The sequence below is a fragment of the Nematolebias whitei genome, chromosome 14, assembly GCF_014905685.2.
Source record: "Nematolebias whitei isolate Nwh7 chromosome 14, NemWhi1, whole genome shotgun sequence".
Classification (NCBI taxonomy): Eukaryota; Metazoa; Chordata; class Actinopteri; order Cyprinodontiformes; family Rivulidae; genus Nematolebias; species Nematolebias whitei.
In genome coordinates, this window is record NC_056511.1 from 36,032,437 (window position 1) to 36,049,877 (window position 17,441).

Here is a 17,441-nt window from a genome sequence, read left to right on the forward strand (position 1 = left end):
ATATATACATATATATATATATATATATATATATATAAAGGCATTTTAAACCCTTCCCATACTCTTGCAATATTCTAAACAATGTTTCTAAACTCTAAACACTCTAAAAGAGCACAGAATGTCATGATTTCAGCTCCCTGCCTCCTCTGCTCTTTGCCACCTGCAAGTGCTCTTGGCCACACCCATTTCTCTGCTCTGCATGCTGAACAACTGCAGCAGAAAGTTTATCCTGCAGTATGGGCTGCACAAATGTGCAGCAGGTGCTAAATAATTTATGAATAATTTATTCTAAATAAAAAATCCATTCTGGTTGTGCAGCTCATCCAACAATCAGCCAATTGTGTGTCATGTCCAGTGTTATTTTGAAAAACCGTGATAGAGTGAGTCTGCAATAAACAAACCGCGAAGTAGCAAGGGACTACTGTACTAATAACTATTCAAGTTAAAAAGTTTTTAAAATTACTAAAAACTTGTGGTGGCTTGTTGGTTAGCACCATCACCTTACAGCTAGAAGTTCTATGTCATATAGGCTTCGCCCTTTAAGGCTGTCGCTGATGGGTTTATCCCGTTATGCGTAGCATAAGCACTGAAAAAAATTTAGTCCACGCCCACCTGCTGTGTGGGCCCCACCCGGTCCGTATAAATTACGTTAAGAGCCGGAAATCGGCTCCCATTTTTTCTTCAGCGAGCAAAAAATAGCACTGTCAGAAGAACAAAGAAGGTAAATTGTGTAAATGACCAACCTTTGTGAAGGATGCTTGGCCCGGCAGTCGACCTCCGGTCGTCCGGTGAGTTCTCCTCCCCGAGGAGAAGATGACGAGCAGTCTTATTCCAAGGTAAGCGCCGGGGAATATTTCCCAGTGACAGGTCACTACACGCTGGACAACGCCATCTTGTATTTTTTCCTCTTATCGCCGACCCTCGGGGCGAACCGGATGGTTCCTCCGGGACAAGGCGTGCTCAGCTGCAGCCCCCGCTGCTCATTCCCTCCTGGGGAGCGTAGTGTAGGTGGAGGGGGGCTGAGTGAATGCTCACCCCATCTCACCTCGTTTCACATCGGCGATCACACCGCTCCCGGCCGACAGCGCCCTCACGGTTGCCCGGCGGAACCCAGGAGGAGGCTGACATGAAGGGACCCCTTTTTTCTACGTCCCACACCTTTTCCTGCCAGTTCGGATGATCCGGCGGGAAGGTTGTTTCACTGGGCTCCACTCTGGCTCACCGTCTTGATCCATACGGCCTCGTGTTCCAACAGGACGTTCGACGGGCGAGGCCACAGACGGTTCTTTCCTGGTAGATTGGGGGAGTCGGTCCCCAGTCCGCACCCATCACCAGAGTTGAGGGATTCACCGAGCGGGGCTATTCCTCGGTAACCCCCCTGGAGCCAAGCCTCGCGGAAGCTTTCGGAGCGAAGCTGCCCAGGTCGGAGCAGCGTCCCGTCCCTCCGGAGGAACACGAACCAGACGGTGACCACGCTCTCCAATCGAGCCCACCAATGTGTTTTTCAGGCAGCCGCAGCTAACAACAACGTGGCGCTGCTAGCATATAGCATGTCCAAGGGACTGAAGGCCGCAGACCTGCCTTGGAGACAAAGAACTCCCTCTGTAAGGCAGCTGACGCCAGCTCAACATGTGTGCCTCTCCTACGGTTTGCCTGTCGAGGATTGCAGCGTGGATGACGATGATCCAACGATCCACCTGGCTTCGTTACTCCCCTCGCTGCCGGAGAAACTGCACAAGACCTGATGAAGCCCATCGCGGACGCGCTGTTCAGAGCAGCTTCAAAACCATGCTGGCGAATTGAAGCAGTCGGAGGAGGTGCCAGAGGCTGTGCGCCACCTCATCAAGCCGCGCGGCTCATCCCGGCCCGCTGGAGGGACCGTCGCGAACAAGCATCGACTTTTCCACGGCCGCGGCTCTCGCTCAGTTCCACCACCAGCCCCGCCCGTCAGAATCCAGCCCTCTTCATTCCGGCAACCTGCAGCTCAGTGTTTTCCCAGAGTTCACCTGCAAGACAGCGCTCCGGGCAACAATCGCAGAGCTCATGAGAGAGAAGTTTTTTAAAAAAATGACGGTCTCCGGAGGATGTGTGTAAAAGTGACACGAAAGTTGAAATAAATCATCATTCAATGATCAAAGTGTCTGTTTTTTAGCCAGTCTGTAAGCTCGGATGAGCTCACAGCGGCCGCACGCATAAGGAGCCGGTGTCCTTAAATAAAGGTTTTTTAAACTCACCGCCGCTCCAAGACATGACGAGTCGCTCACACGACACGATGGTAAGCGAAAATAACTCGTTATCAACTAGAGCTGCACGATCCTCACTCAAGCGGTGCCAAACCCGCTCTCGTGGGATGAAACAACCTCCACACATAAGGAGCCGGTGTCCTTAAATAAAGGTTTTTTAAACTCACCGCCGCTCCAAGACATGACGAGTCGCTCACACGACACTATGGTAAGCGAAAATAACTCGTTATCATCCCGAGCTGCACGATCCTCGCTCAAGCGGCGTCAACTCGCACTCGTGGGATGAAACAGCCTCCATCCAATGGCGCTGCGTTGATGTTGGCGCACACACACAGCTGCCCGGCCCTAACCGGCTCACATCGGTATAAATGTGGTCCGCAGGCTGGTTCGGGTGGAGGTCCTTCATTCTCACAAGAAGCGACACTCGTCTCAACGAATCAAACGGGGGCAGCCGTCACCCACCGCGTCTCAGCGTTCGGCAGCTCACGGCAGCATAAAGCGTGAAGCAGCTGAATGAACCCGGTGATGAGTCCCGCCTCGCTCCAGCGCGCGCCCCTCCAGCGAGAGCGGCGCGCGTCCCTCCAGAGAAAACGTGTGCTCTCGCGGGGCTAGCAGCCTGCACTCCAACAGCACGGCGTAGATGAAGTCACGCCCTCCGCCTTTCAACGTTCGCACAGCGACGTCAAACGCGCAGCCCCACCGCGTCATCAGCTGTCACACGCTTCGCCTCAGCACAAGCCTCGCCTTGGGTCACGCAGAAAACATTCCCGCGACGCATGACGGCGGTTGAGGGGCGGACTGCTGACAGCCGTACAAACGTGTCACATCACTTAAACGCACGTTCACTCTACGAACGTTACGTAGAGTGGCTAAAACATGCTCGCCGTTTCAGATGGATGGACAGGGTGTTATGCAAATGGTTACAAGTTACAGTTTGCAACCCGAATCCCTCCATTCAGAGGAATTATAGAAACGGTCCTGTCATCATCAGACCAAATCTCATCCCTAAATGCAGAAGTCCAAGTGTTTCTGATAAAAGTAATCTCCAGAGTTCCCCAACGGAGAGAAAACACAGGGTTTTACTCACGGATCGGAGAGAAGAGACCGTTTTTTGGACCTGTTGTACAACATCCTGAGAACGCATACCGATCATCCCAAAACACAGAGACGAGAGTTTTTGTTTTACCTGGATGATCTGCTGCTCCTGTCACTCCAGACAGGAGGCGCTGATGCAGGATCAGGTGTTGACATCACACCTGTTAAATCTGGGCTTCGCCATAAATTGGAAGGAAGCTTGATTTTCCCCGGCCCAGACGATTGTTTATCTGGGAGTGGAATTACATTCAACCACCATGAAGGCTCGTTTATCACAAACGAGATTCAACTCTTTTAAAAGGCAACTCCGCCACGTAAGACCTGGCAAGTGATAACAGCTGTCTCCGTCATGAAGCTGTTGGGAATGATGTCATCAGCTCACACAGTGGTTCCGCTGGGTTTGTTACACATGAGACGCCTCCAGAGGTGGTTTGCGCGTCTGCGTGTGGATCCAGTAAAACAAAAAAGACGGATGATCATTGTCCCTTCCTCTGTGAGAGCAGACCTCCGACACTGGGAAACACTCTGGTTCTGTCAGAGGGAGTTCCCGTCAGCAGTCCCACGTCACACGTGTCAGTCTTCACGGATGTGTCGCTGTCAGGTTGGGGGGGGACATGCCTATCCCAAGCAGTAGGGGCGCTGTGGCCCCACCACACATCAGCCCACATCAATGTTTTGGAGTGTCGCACAGTGCTCAATGTGATTCAACACTTTGCTCCCGTGCTACAGAATCAACACGTGTTGATTCACACAGACAACATGGTGACTGCTGCATACATAAACCGCCAAGGGGTGTGCGTTCAGCCCAGATGTTACACATTGTGCGAAAGCTACTGTGTTGGGCTCACCAAAACCTGCTCTCCATCAGAGCGGTTTACATATCCGGTGTTCTGAACAGAGGGGCAGATGTGATGTCCAGGGGCGGCCCACGTCACGCGGACTGGACCCTCCACCCAGACCTGATGTTTCAGACGTGGCAGAAGTTTGGCAAAGCAGCTGTGGACCTGTTTGCGACGCGAGAGAACGCTCAGTGTCAACTATGGTTTTCCCTGAGCCCGCGAGACGATCCACCGCTGGGGGGTGGATGCATTTGCTCACAGTCCGTGGCCCAAAACGCTTCTGTACGCGTTTCCCCCACCTCCTCTGATTTTACGGTTCCTGAACCGAGTTCAGGAGGAGGGATTGACAGCTCTCCTGGTAGCTTCCGAGCGCGTGAACGCACCATGGTTCCCAGTCCTGCAACGTCTGTTGTCGGGTCGTCCGTGGAAACTGCCGTGGAGGGAGGATGCTCTCCTTCAAGCAGGAGGAGCGATCAGGAGTTACCCAGAAATAGGTCAGTACCTGTGGGTCTGACCGCTGAGCGGTCCCGCTTAGAGAGGATGGGTCTCCCTCAGGAGATAGTGTGCACAATTCAAGGTTCACGTGCTGCATCTACCACAGCTCTGTACACATCAAAGGGGACGGCTTTTCAGCGCTGGTGTACAGAGAAAGGTTTAGAGGCCACCTCATGCCCATTAGGCGGCGTGTTGTCTTTTCTACAACAGCTGATGGATAGGAAGTTGGCATTCAGTACGTTTATAACGTACGTTGCAGTCATCTCTTCCTGCCACGAAGGGTTCGGAGACAGAACAGCTTTTAATCACCCGCTGATGAAGCGTTTTTCTAAAAGGTGTACAGAGACGCAGGCCTGATTCACGCCCACTTGCTCCACAGTGGGATTTAACGCTGGTCCTGCGAGCCCTGATCAAAGCTCCATTTGAGCCTCTGGATCAGGTTTTCATTTAAATTCTTGTCTCTTAAAACAGCCCTGCTGCTGGCTTTAACACCCGCTAAGAGCGTAAGTAATTTATCTGCCCTCTCTGTTGCTCCGTCATGCCTTGGAATTCAAGCTGACGGGCAGCTCAGCTGATTTAAGACCAAACCCAGCTTTTATGCCTAAAACATCACAAGCTCTTTTAAATCAAGAGTGATATCGTTGGAGGGGTTTCTCCACCCCCCCACAGATCAGAAGAAGAAGCATCTTTTCATCTTCTCTGTCCGGTGCGGGCGTTGACGTATTACATAGCGCGCACAGCTGTAATGCGTCAAATTCAACAATTGTTTGTGCATTATAGAGATGCATCTGCAGGTCGCCCGTTATCCACCCAGCGCTTGTCACACTGGCTGTGTGAGGCCATTTCTGAAGCCTACAGAGCATCAGATTTAGAGCCTCCTGTCAACCTCAAAGCACACTCCACCAGGGGTATCGCATCTTCGACTGCTCTGCATAATGGTATGTCAATGCAGGACATTGCACTGTGGCTGCATGGTCAACACCCTGCTCATTTATTCGCTTTTACCTATGTGATGTAACGGCTCGTTCCATGACACATTCTGTCCTTAGTGCTCTAACAGAATGAATATTGTTGTTCTCATGGAACTCTGTTTAAGCTCACTTCTGTCTGCATGCATTACAGTGTGAGATGTTGTTATCAGTCACAAGTTGTGTCTGTGATTTTGGTTCTATTGTCACTAATCAGTTCATGACTATTGTTACCAATCAGTTCATTTGATCAATAATCAGTTCATTGATATTAATCTGTTTATACTGTTCAGCCATGAACCAGTTGGTTCATGCCACCCCCCCCCCCCCCCCCCTCTTTTCAACATCTTCTCCCCGTTGAAAGTTTTCCGGGGCGTTCATGCTTTGTCAGAACGCATAGTTAAACAACATGCGTCTGTGCATGGCACATAATTACGCGATGCGTAGTTATGCACACGGGGAGCTGAGTGACAAGACGTTTTTTGGGCAAGCTTCCGCTTCTTACTGTGTTCGAATGGACCCAGTGAGGCGAGGACCACATCCGCTTCGCCCTTAACCCATCAGCGACAGCCTTAAAGGGCGAAGCCTATATGACATAGAACGTTGGTTACGTACTGTAACCCCAGATTCTATGAATATAGGCGTAGCCCTTTAAGCGTCGGGCCTCACTGGCTCCTAAATGGCTGAAGAAAAAGCTATTTTGGGAGCCGATTTCCCGCTCTTAACGTAATTTATACGGACAGGGTGGGGCCCACTCAGCAGGTGGGCGTGGACTAAATTTTTTTCAGTGCTTATGCTACGCATAACGGGATAAACCCATCAGCGACAGCCTTAAAGGGCTACGCCTATATTCATAGAATCTGGGGTTACAGTACGTAACCAACGTTTGCGGGTTCGCCTCCCATTCTTTCTGGGTGGAGTCTGCATGTTCTCTCCATGCATGCATAGATTTTCTCTGGGTACTCTGGTTTCCTCCCACAGACCAAAAACATGCATGTTAGGCTGATTGGTAACTCTAAATTGTCCCTAGGTGTGAGTGAGCGAGTGAATGGTTGTTTGTCTCTATGTGTCCCTGTGATGGACTTGCGACCCGTCCAGGGTGTACCCCGCCCCTCGCACAGTGATTGCTGGACATGGGCACCAGCGACCCCCGTGACCCAAAATGGAAGAAGCGGGTAAAAGATGATGGATGGATGGATGGATGGATGGATGGATGGATGGATGGATGGATGATGGATGGATGGATGGATTGTTGGTGTCATTTCATTGGGCTGCTTGCTTCAGTAACATCAAAGGTAAATTTTCACTTCATAAAAAAAACAACAGTCTCTGAAGTGTCTGGTTAAACTTTTAAGACATTTCCAGCCTAAGATCATGCTGATAGAAAAAAATATTGTAATGTTTGTAAGATATTTTATTTTATTTTTTCTTTGTATGGCAACAGAAATAAGATACTTATAGTGCTGTGGTCTGAATATGAGCAGTACAGACAATAAAATTGATAAACAATCAGATCCAAATTTAATTTTAACGTAGTTCACAATTTTCAAGTTTGTTTACAAAAGATTTAGAGCAAAGACTATTAGGGAGAAAACACACAGACACATCAAAAATTACACCTCATTTATTTTCCATTATGACCTCCACCCTGGCAGTGATTCTATTTTTAAGCGCTGCCGCTCCTAAAGCAATAATTTCATGTGTATTCATGCTTTGTTTGGACATCCAGGTACCCGTAGTAACTTGTATTTATGCTTTTATGCAAAATATAGAACAACTTAGATTACCTTCTCTTGAGTAATGATGTGCATTGATGCCTGTTCAGTTTTACTCTAAAATCATTTTATTAAAATAAAAAGATTGCTTGTAAAAATTGTAAATTAACTTGACTATTGATTAGTTATGCAAAAATCATGCGCTTTCATTTGATGTTTATACACAGCTGACCTAGCCTTTGATATCCTAACGCTCCTGATAACACGTTGAAAAAGCTGTAGTTGATTTAATTTTATTTAATGGTAAAAACACTGTTCACCTGAATAAAATAAATCACATCTAAATATCGTGTTTTGTGTGCTGCTGTTAATTAGACATAATAAAACGTATTTAAATATGAACTTTTCTTCAAAAACAAAGCTACAGAAAATAAAAAAGGGTGACATCATTTTTAGGAGCCTGTCATCAAATGTTATTACTTGTTATAAAAAAAAAACGTCTGAGAGCTTGTGACTACAACAGGAGTGTACATAAAAGAGCAAATAAAAACCTAAATTATTTTAATGTAGAAAATCTTAAACTGGCTCTCGGCATTCAGCCCCAAAGGAGATGGAAAACATAAATGCATGAAGGTCAGGCCGTTTAAACACAAAAACACTGTTAATGAACTTCTATGGTGTTTTTAAGGCGCTACCAAAAATGTAATTATCTATCTGTTCATCTGTTCTTACACTTATTCATCCATTCATCTGTCCATCCATTGTCTGCCTCCTGTCCATGGTCCACTGTCCAGCTTCTTGAAGACCCCAATGTGTTCTCAGGCCAGAGAGGATACATAATCCCTTCAGAGAAATCTGAGTCTCCTCCTAGATGGTCAGAAAACCTCCAAAGGGTGGTTCCCCAGAGACCTCAATCAGATGTCTGCACCACCTCAGCTGACTCCTTTAGATGCAGAGGAGCAGCAGCTCTACTCAGAACTCACCTCGCTCACTAGATGATGGAGCTCCTCACCTTATCTCTGCGTCTGAGCCCAGATTTTCTACAGCAAAAGCGCAGTTCAGCCACTTGTATTTAAGATCTCGTCTTTCAGGAATAATCCACATTTCATTACCATAGATCATGGTTTTAATTTACCATCCAGTAAAGTAAGAGTTTTGCCTTTTGGCTCAGCTCCTTCTTCCCCACAGCAGACCAGAGCAACACCTTTGTTACAGTGGATGAGGCCCAGATCTATATATTCATCTTCTACCATCACTCGGGAACGAACATTGCAGATACTGAAACACATCTCTTTGAGGCAGAGACTCTTTCCCAACTCAACAGGAGTAACCCACCTTTTCCCAGTTCTGAACCATGACCTCAGACTTGGAGAAGCTGACTCGCCCCTGCCATTTCACACTTGGCTTTGAACCACCTTAGTGCAGGTTGAAGGTCGGTGTAAAAAAAAATCATCGGCAAAAAGCAGAGATGAGACCTTGAGGTTCCCAAATATGACATCCTCGTCCCCATAACAGCACCTTCATGTCACACAATGAACAAAATCAGAAACAATAGGCAGCCTGGGTGGAGTTCAGCCTGCTTCAGGAACAAGACAAACTTTGTATCAAGACTGCAGACCAGCTCTTTCTTTGGTTGTGACCCCGAGATCCCTTACTCTCGCTGCACCCCCCCACAGAATGCTGGAACACACTCACAAACCTTCTCTGGACTCACAAAGTACATGTTTACTGGACAGTCAATTTCCCATGACCACTTGAGCAACTCTTGTTAGGGTAAAGATCTGATCCTCTCTGTTCCACAGCCAGGATGAAAGCTGCGCTGCACCTCCTGAATCTGAGGGTTTACAATTTGTGGGAGCCTCTCCTTCAACTTGCTGGGATAAACTTTTCCAAGGAGGCTGAGCGCCGTGATCCCTAGAGAGCTGTAGCACACTCACAAAGTTCAACAGCCATCAATAGGATTGTTAAATTTTGTGACATTTTGTAAAATTCAAGCAGTTTTTAATGCTATAATTTTAATTCCTCATATCTTCCCCTTTTGGAAAATGACTATAAACGTCAGGATTTCTTGGCTATCCTTGTATTTTATGAAAACAATTCATTGTTTTAATTAATTACTGTCCTATCTGACGGCAGTCCTGAAACAAAGTCCTTTAGAAGAAACAACAAAAGCAGCACAATCAAGATTAAAGGCTCAAACATGAAAGACGTTCATTGATTAAGAGCGCTACTCATTGTTAAACTGAATGTTTTTCAGGCAACATAATGAGCTGTAAATACATACATAACACCTCTTCATTGGGTTTAAAGCATGCAATGAAAATATATCCTACTAACATGAGAAATAATCAGTATTTCTTGTGTAACTTGTAATTTACAGATTACATTTAGTTCTTTTATCAGCTGTTTTTTTCTTTCTTTCTTTATCAAAGGTTACCCTAACATTGTGGCAACGTATGGTCGAGGATACACTGGATTCGCACCAAGCTACAGCTACCAGTTCCCTGGTGAGTTAAAGGCTTTCCTAAAATATACGTTCTTCCTGATTTCTGCTTTGCACTCTCGGGGAGCACAATCAGACACACAATAAAAGAACACACACACACATTTGAAACCAAATACATAAATCTTCATCAACTTACACGTCAGTCACCAAATAATCTGCAGGGTTATAAATGTGCGACGTGTCGAGATTTTTCAACGAGGTTTTGAAAGCTGACGCACAGTGAAGTAAATTGGTTATTCCTTTTTATCCCATACTCCAACACTACCATGACCAAATGTCTGAAATGGGGAAAGTTCTTCTTCTTCCTCCTCGTCTTTTTCTTCTGTGGTCCAATGTATGCAAATTCATCTGTGGAGAGGCGGAAAAATGAGCAGCTTTTTTGTGTAGGCAGATTTTTAAATATGGTGCTTATAATGAAAAATAAAGTCATTTTCTGCATTAAAAGTATTGACTCAGAGAGCCGGGCACTTTAATGGAAATCCAAATGGGTGGTGTGAAGTCTGGAGGTGAGCAGCTGGAGCTGTGTGCTGCACCAGGGGCCGCTGGCTCTGTGGCTCTTCACTTAGACAGGCATCCTGTCAATTTCATGCTTTATTTAGGAGCCTTACTCTTACTTTGTTTACCGTGCCAGACATCATTCTTTCCACCAATGGGACGAAATGGGAAATATCTTACAGCAGCTCAAATCCCTGTCATATCTTTGTGGAATAGATTCAGAAATGGTAAGACGGGGGTCCAGCTGTGACCACCTGCAGATCAGGCATATGCTGGTTTTATGCTTGACCACAACATTATTTGACAGGAGATGATGAATACACCACACGATATGCATCGATGTAGACTTGCGTGATGGATCAGATCTGTCACATTTAAAACTCCCTATTTTGGGTTTATAATAACTGCTTATTTTATAATAATATTTTATAATATTTTATAATTTTATGTTATAATAACTGCATATTTTGATAAGTCAATGATGGGACTGTAACTCAGAGCAAAGTATTGTCTTTGTGTCCTCAAAGCATCCCTTGTGAGCAGTGTTGTGCATGTTCACCTTTCACTAAAGCTTGTTCAAAAGTCTTTTCAGACAATTTAGACCTGAAAATCTTTTGATTATAATTCGCCACTTTTCACACTCCCAAAATTAACCTGTTCACCATTCTTCATCGATTTTAAACAATATCAAATCTGCTAATAAAGTTGTTAGATATTTGTGGATCACACCATGTGTCAGTCTGCGTGTTATTTGTCATCGCATAGTAAATTTAGTATGCTGTGCCAGCATATTTACATGTATTTGCTTATCATCTATTCACTCTGCCCTCATCAGCTCAACAACACTGCAATTTTATTTACAATGGATTCTAAAACACTATGTGGTCGATAATCTATTTTAACATACAGTAAACTACAAACGGTACTTAAGCAAGACCTCAGCAGACAAAATGTCCACTCCTAAATAAAAGACGATGTCCGTGCTGTTATTGTAACTATACTTACAAGGTTCAAGGTTCTTTATTGTCATTCGCATCACATGCAATACATGAGGTGGAATGAAATTGTGTACTCAAGGTCCCAGTCCAGTCAACCATCCATTATCTTTTACCCGCTTCTTCAATTTTGGGTCATGGGGGTCGCCGCTGCCCATGTCCAGCAATCACTGTGCGAGGGGCGGGGTACACCCTGGACAGGTCTCCAGTCCATCACAGGGACACAGAGAGACAAACAAGACAAACAACCATTCACTCTCTCACTCACACCTAGGTCGTTTTCACACCAGATAGTCTGGTAGACTCAGTTCGGTTTGAGACCAATATTCATGACCTTTTGTTTACATTTGAACTGGTGCGTTTGCATTCACACTGCACTGTGCAGTCGAGTCAACCTGTTGAACCGACCTGTTCCCCTGCTCGCCTGTGGGGGCACTGCACCAAGAACTACTGAAAGAAACGATACAAAAACCTCTGAAGACACGTCTTCTACTTCTTCTGTAAATAAAAACAAAAACGAAGTGGCATCAAGTTTTAGCAGTTTTAGGAATTATATTTTGTCATTTTTCAAAAATGGACTTAGCATGAGCAGAAGATGAGACAGAAGACCATGGAGAATATTGTTTTTCTACACAAGGCAGCTGACGGCTCCATATAAGGTCAGAGAAATGCGTGTTTGTTTACCCTGCGGAGCGGGGTCCGGTCTGTTTACATTCACACTGCACTCGAACTCGAAATTTAGAGTTACCAATCGGCCTAACATGCATGTTTTTGGTCTGTGGGAGGAAACCGGAGTACCTGGAGAAAACCCTTGGAGAGAACATGCAAACTCCACCAAGAAAGGCCCCTGGACCAGGATTTGAACCGGGGACCTGCTTGCTGAGAGGCAGCAGCTCTACCAGTTGCGCCACAGTTCTGCCTCAAGGTCCCAGTTACACCCAACAATAGCAAAAATATGAAAAGAAACGGTATACGGTAGTACCTGGTTACTTCGCGGTTCGTTTATTGCGGACTCCCTCTATCATGGTTTTTCAAAATAAGACTGGACATGACACACAATTGTCTGATGGATGAGCTGCACAATCGGCATGGAATTTTTATTTAAAATAAATTATATTAAATTATTTAGCACCTCCTGCATATTTGTGAAGCCCATACTGCAGGATAAACTTCCTACTGCAGCTGATCAGCTGTTCACCATGCAGAGCGGAGAATTGGGCGTGGCCAAAAGCACTTGCAGGTGGCAAAGAGCAGAGGAGGCAGGGAGCTGAACTCATGATATTCTGTGCTCTTTTAGAGTGTTTAGAGTTTAGAAACATTGTTTAGAAGACTGCAATAATGTGGGAAGGGTTTAAAACACTTGTATATATATTTATATATATATATATATATATATATATATTTATATAATAAACTACTACTTACTACTTGTACTACTCTTCCTACTTTGCGGTTTTTCACTTATCGCGGGTCTTCAGGGTACAGATCCCCCACGATAAACAAGAGACTACTGTATAAGGATCTAAGTTGTACACTAAACGATACGTTAAAAGATATAAGCTATACACTAAACACTAATAATGTAAAACAATATGGTGTATTAAACAGCAGCCCGAACATGAGTCTGTTGTGAGCTGATAGGCACGAATGAATACAGCAGCTTGAGATCAGCAGCATGGATAATCAGCAGTACAGATAAGTCACATATCACCAGTTAAAGTGGCATTACAGTGATGAAAACAATTACATGCAAGATCAGAGAAAAAAAAAAAGTTGATTAAATTGCATCCCTTTTTTGCACCTGTATGTTCAGTGGCTGAAGCTCAGTTTGTTCAGATCATTTTTGCATTTAGGATTTTGTTCTCGGCAAGGGTGCACGCTGTACCTGGGGTCCAAGGACACACCGACATAAGCTTTCATTTCTAATGTTTTGTTTAATGTCATGGGCCATCAGTTTTATATTAAAGTTTAAAGCAAGAAAAAAAAAGGATACTTAAGGATGACTTTACAGCACATACTGTACACAACAACACCCCGGACTTGAGTGAAGATATGGCAACTCTTTTCTGCAAGAAGTTGCTCCAGTTTGGCCTAAAAGTCTCTCAGTACTGCAGCCACTTTTTCTATAAAGAACGTAATTTATTGTGGACAATTTGAGCCGTGCTCAGCTCAAGTTCTTCTGATTAAAGAGAACTGCTTTGTTAAGTTCAAAGTTCCCAGAAAATTTGAATGCCGCTCATGGACACGCTTATTTGAATACATCCGTGCACGACGCTGCTGCTAATGAGATATAGGAATTTGCTGATGTGAATATTTATTAGTCGCTCATAATTCATGCGTACGGCTTATTTTTTTAACTGGATCAGCAAGACCACATAGAGGGGACGGGAAGGGAAAGTAGTGATGAGTATTTCATACAAGTAGTTAAACATGGATTTATAAAATGTTGACTATTTACAACAAATTAAGGCGTATCACCTTCCCTGAGGCAGAATGTATGATCCTATCCATGTTAAACTCAATTTTAAGAGTTAGATAAAGCTGAATGATTAAAACAGCGTCCTCGGGGCTTGCTCAACTCTTGACAGGTAATTGGAAATTTTAATGTATGAATCAAACTCCTTGTCTAGATTAAATAACCTCAGGCCAAATATTGACTAGTTGCTTTCCTTAGGAAGATGTGAAATGCACTCTCGGTTTTAGATCAAGAGCTTTTTCTCACTGTACACTGCCTCACTGAAACACTCGTATATAAACGGAGCTGAGACCAGGCAGACGACATCCAAGAGGCATAAATTGTGGGCAGCCTTTCAAAGCTTTTTTTACACCCAGTAAACCTCAGGAGTCTTCTGTTAACAGGAACAAAAGTGGTTAGGCAATTGTTCAATTGTCAAGATAAAACAGTGATAAAACATTGATCAGTGATGAAACACTGAATTAAGTACAAAAACTCGATACAACCTACACAGAGAAAGAGAAATCAAAGCTGACATCTTGGCAGCCTAAAAAGACTTCAAGTGTACAAAACAGAAGCTAAAACAGCAGAAATACATTCGACCTGAGTAAAAATCGCTGCAGTCAGTGCAGTTACATAAAGCAGCTCAGAAACAATAAACCATACTGTCATTTATTTCCAACATCAACCACAAAATAAATCTGATATCTACCACATATAGTTTGTTTTTGTCTGTAGTGGTTAGAAATGAGTTGCTTACCAGATGATTCAATCAGGCCAAAGGGATCATTACAGTTTTATTCACAGGAGGCCTTGGCTTACTATATTATCATTACAGTGTAAACTGCTGATCATCTGTTTGTTAAAGACAACTTTATGACAGTCAGATGTTAGAGTATAACCCATGAAGGAAGCTGTAGCTTTGCCCAAGACTGGAGCATTTATTAGTGTTTTAATGAGTTACTTTAAACTTTTATGTGGCAAGTCAGATGACAGATGTTCTTCTGCCAAGCATAAATATTAGCTATGCTGTGTTTTTATATATTTTATGAATTAAGAGGAATTTCAGAACAAATTAAAGGCCTATCAATCCTAGATGTAATTCATATATTCCCATCTTCTTTTATGTCGGTGTTGAATGGAGACCGTTATATGATGGCAAGGAAGGAGTTGTGTTTGTTTCCATTAAACCTTGTAACAAACTTGTAGTCACGTTTTGTTTTTTTCTAATTGTGTTAGCTAGATTAAGTGTGGTATCCATCTTGAATTGGGTTGTAACTCTAAATGTAAATAGTTGTAGATGCATATTCAAGCTGTATACTCATAAGACCGTTCCGCGAAATGACCGCAAAGACCAGTCCAGCTCTAAGCTTCCTCTAGCCTTTCATTAATCACAGATGAAGCTGGCCTCATCCCGCTCAGATGTGAGCTTTCAGTAATAAAGTGGGACGAGTGAAACCAAAAGAGGCATGGAGCAGAACTCTGATGGGCTGAAGTGGAGCATGTTGCATTAAATGTGTGTTGGACATCTCCCTCGTGTCATTTACTATAACGAATTAACTCATTTTAGCAGTCCTGTTTGTGGTTAACTATTATTTTTTTAATGAAGTACAAAGTTGCTGTGCGTCATCATCGATATTCGCCCCGGTAATCATTCTGTTTGTTGTTGATTAATCCCACGAGTGGGCGATGACAACTACTGTCATCTGTTCATCACATTATGGAGCTACAGCTCTGCGTTTTTTCACTCTCTGTTTTTTATTGACACGTTGGCCAGCCTGGCCATGTTAATACCTCAGTTGGAGGTACAGAGATTCATCAGAGGTAAGCTGCCTACCCACCCCACAGTCGCCTCGGTATGTCTTCAGTGTCTTCAGATTGGGCTGAGCTGGCCAGAACACGTCTCAGTCCCAGACCGAGGCGTCTGGTGAATGATGACTACTTCCTAAGAGTTCCATTAGAATATGTCCAGTGGTTTATAAGATATTTTGCTAATACAGGTGAGTTGGCAAAAACAAGTTATGGTAACGGTACTGCAAAATGTGTAGCACTCAAACTGCTGTGTGTGGTGAATTACTCTCAGCTACTACCACACCAAATTTTATCTCAATATTTATAAAACATACCGAATTATAGCCATTTTAGTTCAGAACTGAGAATATTTTTTTTCACTAGAAGTAAGATTTGATAAGTTCAAATCCACAAAAAACATTTTTATTTGTTGACAGAATAATGTATTGGACAAAGATATTTTCTGTTTTATAAAAAGACATTTGCAGTTTTTTTATTTTTTTTATTTCTGCAAATATTTCAGTTTGACAGAGACTGAAGTAAGTAATTATTTTTTCAATATCAGTTTCAAGGTCACTCTGAAATTGCACTGAAATACTATTTACATTTTTAAGTAAAAAAACATATTTCACCTTATCTTTGTTCTAAAATCTCTACAATAGTTTTAAGTATGTTGCCTTTGTTTATAGCTTTTCCTATGTAAATTGGTAAAAAAAAAAAAAAAAAAGGAAAAAGGAAAAGGGTTTTGACAAAGATGGCTTCTTTAATTTTGTTCACTCTTAAAATTCCAAGCTGTGTTTTATATGCACTGTTGCAAATTACACACTGTTTACCTTGTGACTGCATAATTTCAGCATAATGTGTGAACTTCACTTTGAATTGAAACTTAATTTCAGACACATTACTGTCGGCTGGATGTGTAGAGACAATCAAGAGAACAGCAGCGTTTACCATTACCCCAGAATTACAAATAGTAAAGACGTGCTGCAAATTAGCAGCATCTAGAGAACAAGTATTTTTGTCCTTTTTTATATTCAATACACAGGTTTTTCAGTCAAAAATACTTTATTCTTTTTTTATGTTTCTGAAACTTGTTTTTTAAAGCTTTATGTTGATATGCATTGTTGTTGGAGGTCCTTTGTTTGAGCTTTTGCAACAGGTATTTTTTTTTAACCCATCATGACAAAAGTCACATTTAAGAACAACCACGATGACGATGGAGGCTGTAGTTTTGTCACCATTCAGTACATACTGAGTTGTCATGTATTCATACAAATATAATTTTCTGTATGAATGCACGATATTGCAATTTTGGCTGATATCTGATATGCCAATATGTTAAAACTTATTTGGCCAATAACCAATCCAATATTTTTTTTTCCTAGACTTACTTACAGAGACTACATAGCTTTCTCTGCTGTGGAATTAAAATACTACATTATTCTGCATGGTCTTTGGATGGATCCAAATATATCCATGGACGCTGGTGAGGTTTTGATTCTCTGTGGTTGACCGCTCTCTCACTTTACTTCTGGCCACCATGAACTCATCGTAATGGTCAGAATGGTGGTTCTTCAGATGGTTAATTAGGTTTGAAGTGTTGTAGGATTTTATTTTCGCTCCTCCTCGCATCACTGACGCTGAGCAGTCATTGCAAATAGCATCCTGATGCATGCTCAATAATCCAGGTAGAAAAATCTAAAAAAGTTAAATCTGGTCCTCTGGACATTCAAAAAAACAAAACAAAGCAAATCAACAAAAAAATGTAGAAACGTTTCGTCTCTCATCCGAGAGACTTCCTCAGTCTGAGGTGCTGTTTTCAGCTCAGTCTCTTAAATAGCACC

General features: G+C 43.3%; 1 protein-coding gene across 1 annotated transcript in view; it reads left to right on the plus strand.

Annotated features, from left to right (window-relative positions):
* Positions 1–17,441, plus strand: part of msi2b (musashi RNA-binding protein 2b) — a 434,292-nt gene that overhangs the window by 350,005 nt on the left and 66,846 nt on the right. The window contains exon 10 of the mRNA XM_037688064.1: positions 9,788–9,862. Within this exon, the coding sequence (XP_037543992.1) occupies positions 9,788–9,862 (75 nt within the window). The remainder of the gene's footprint in view (positions 1–9,787; positions 9,863–17,441) is intronic.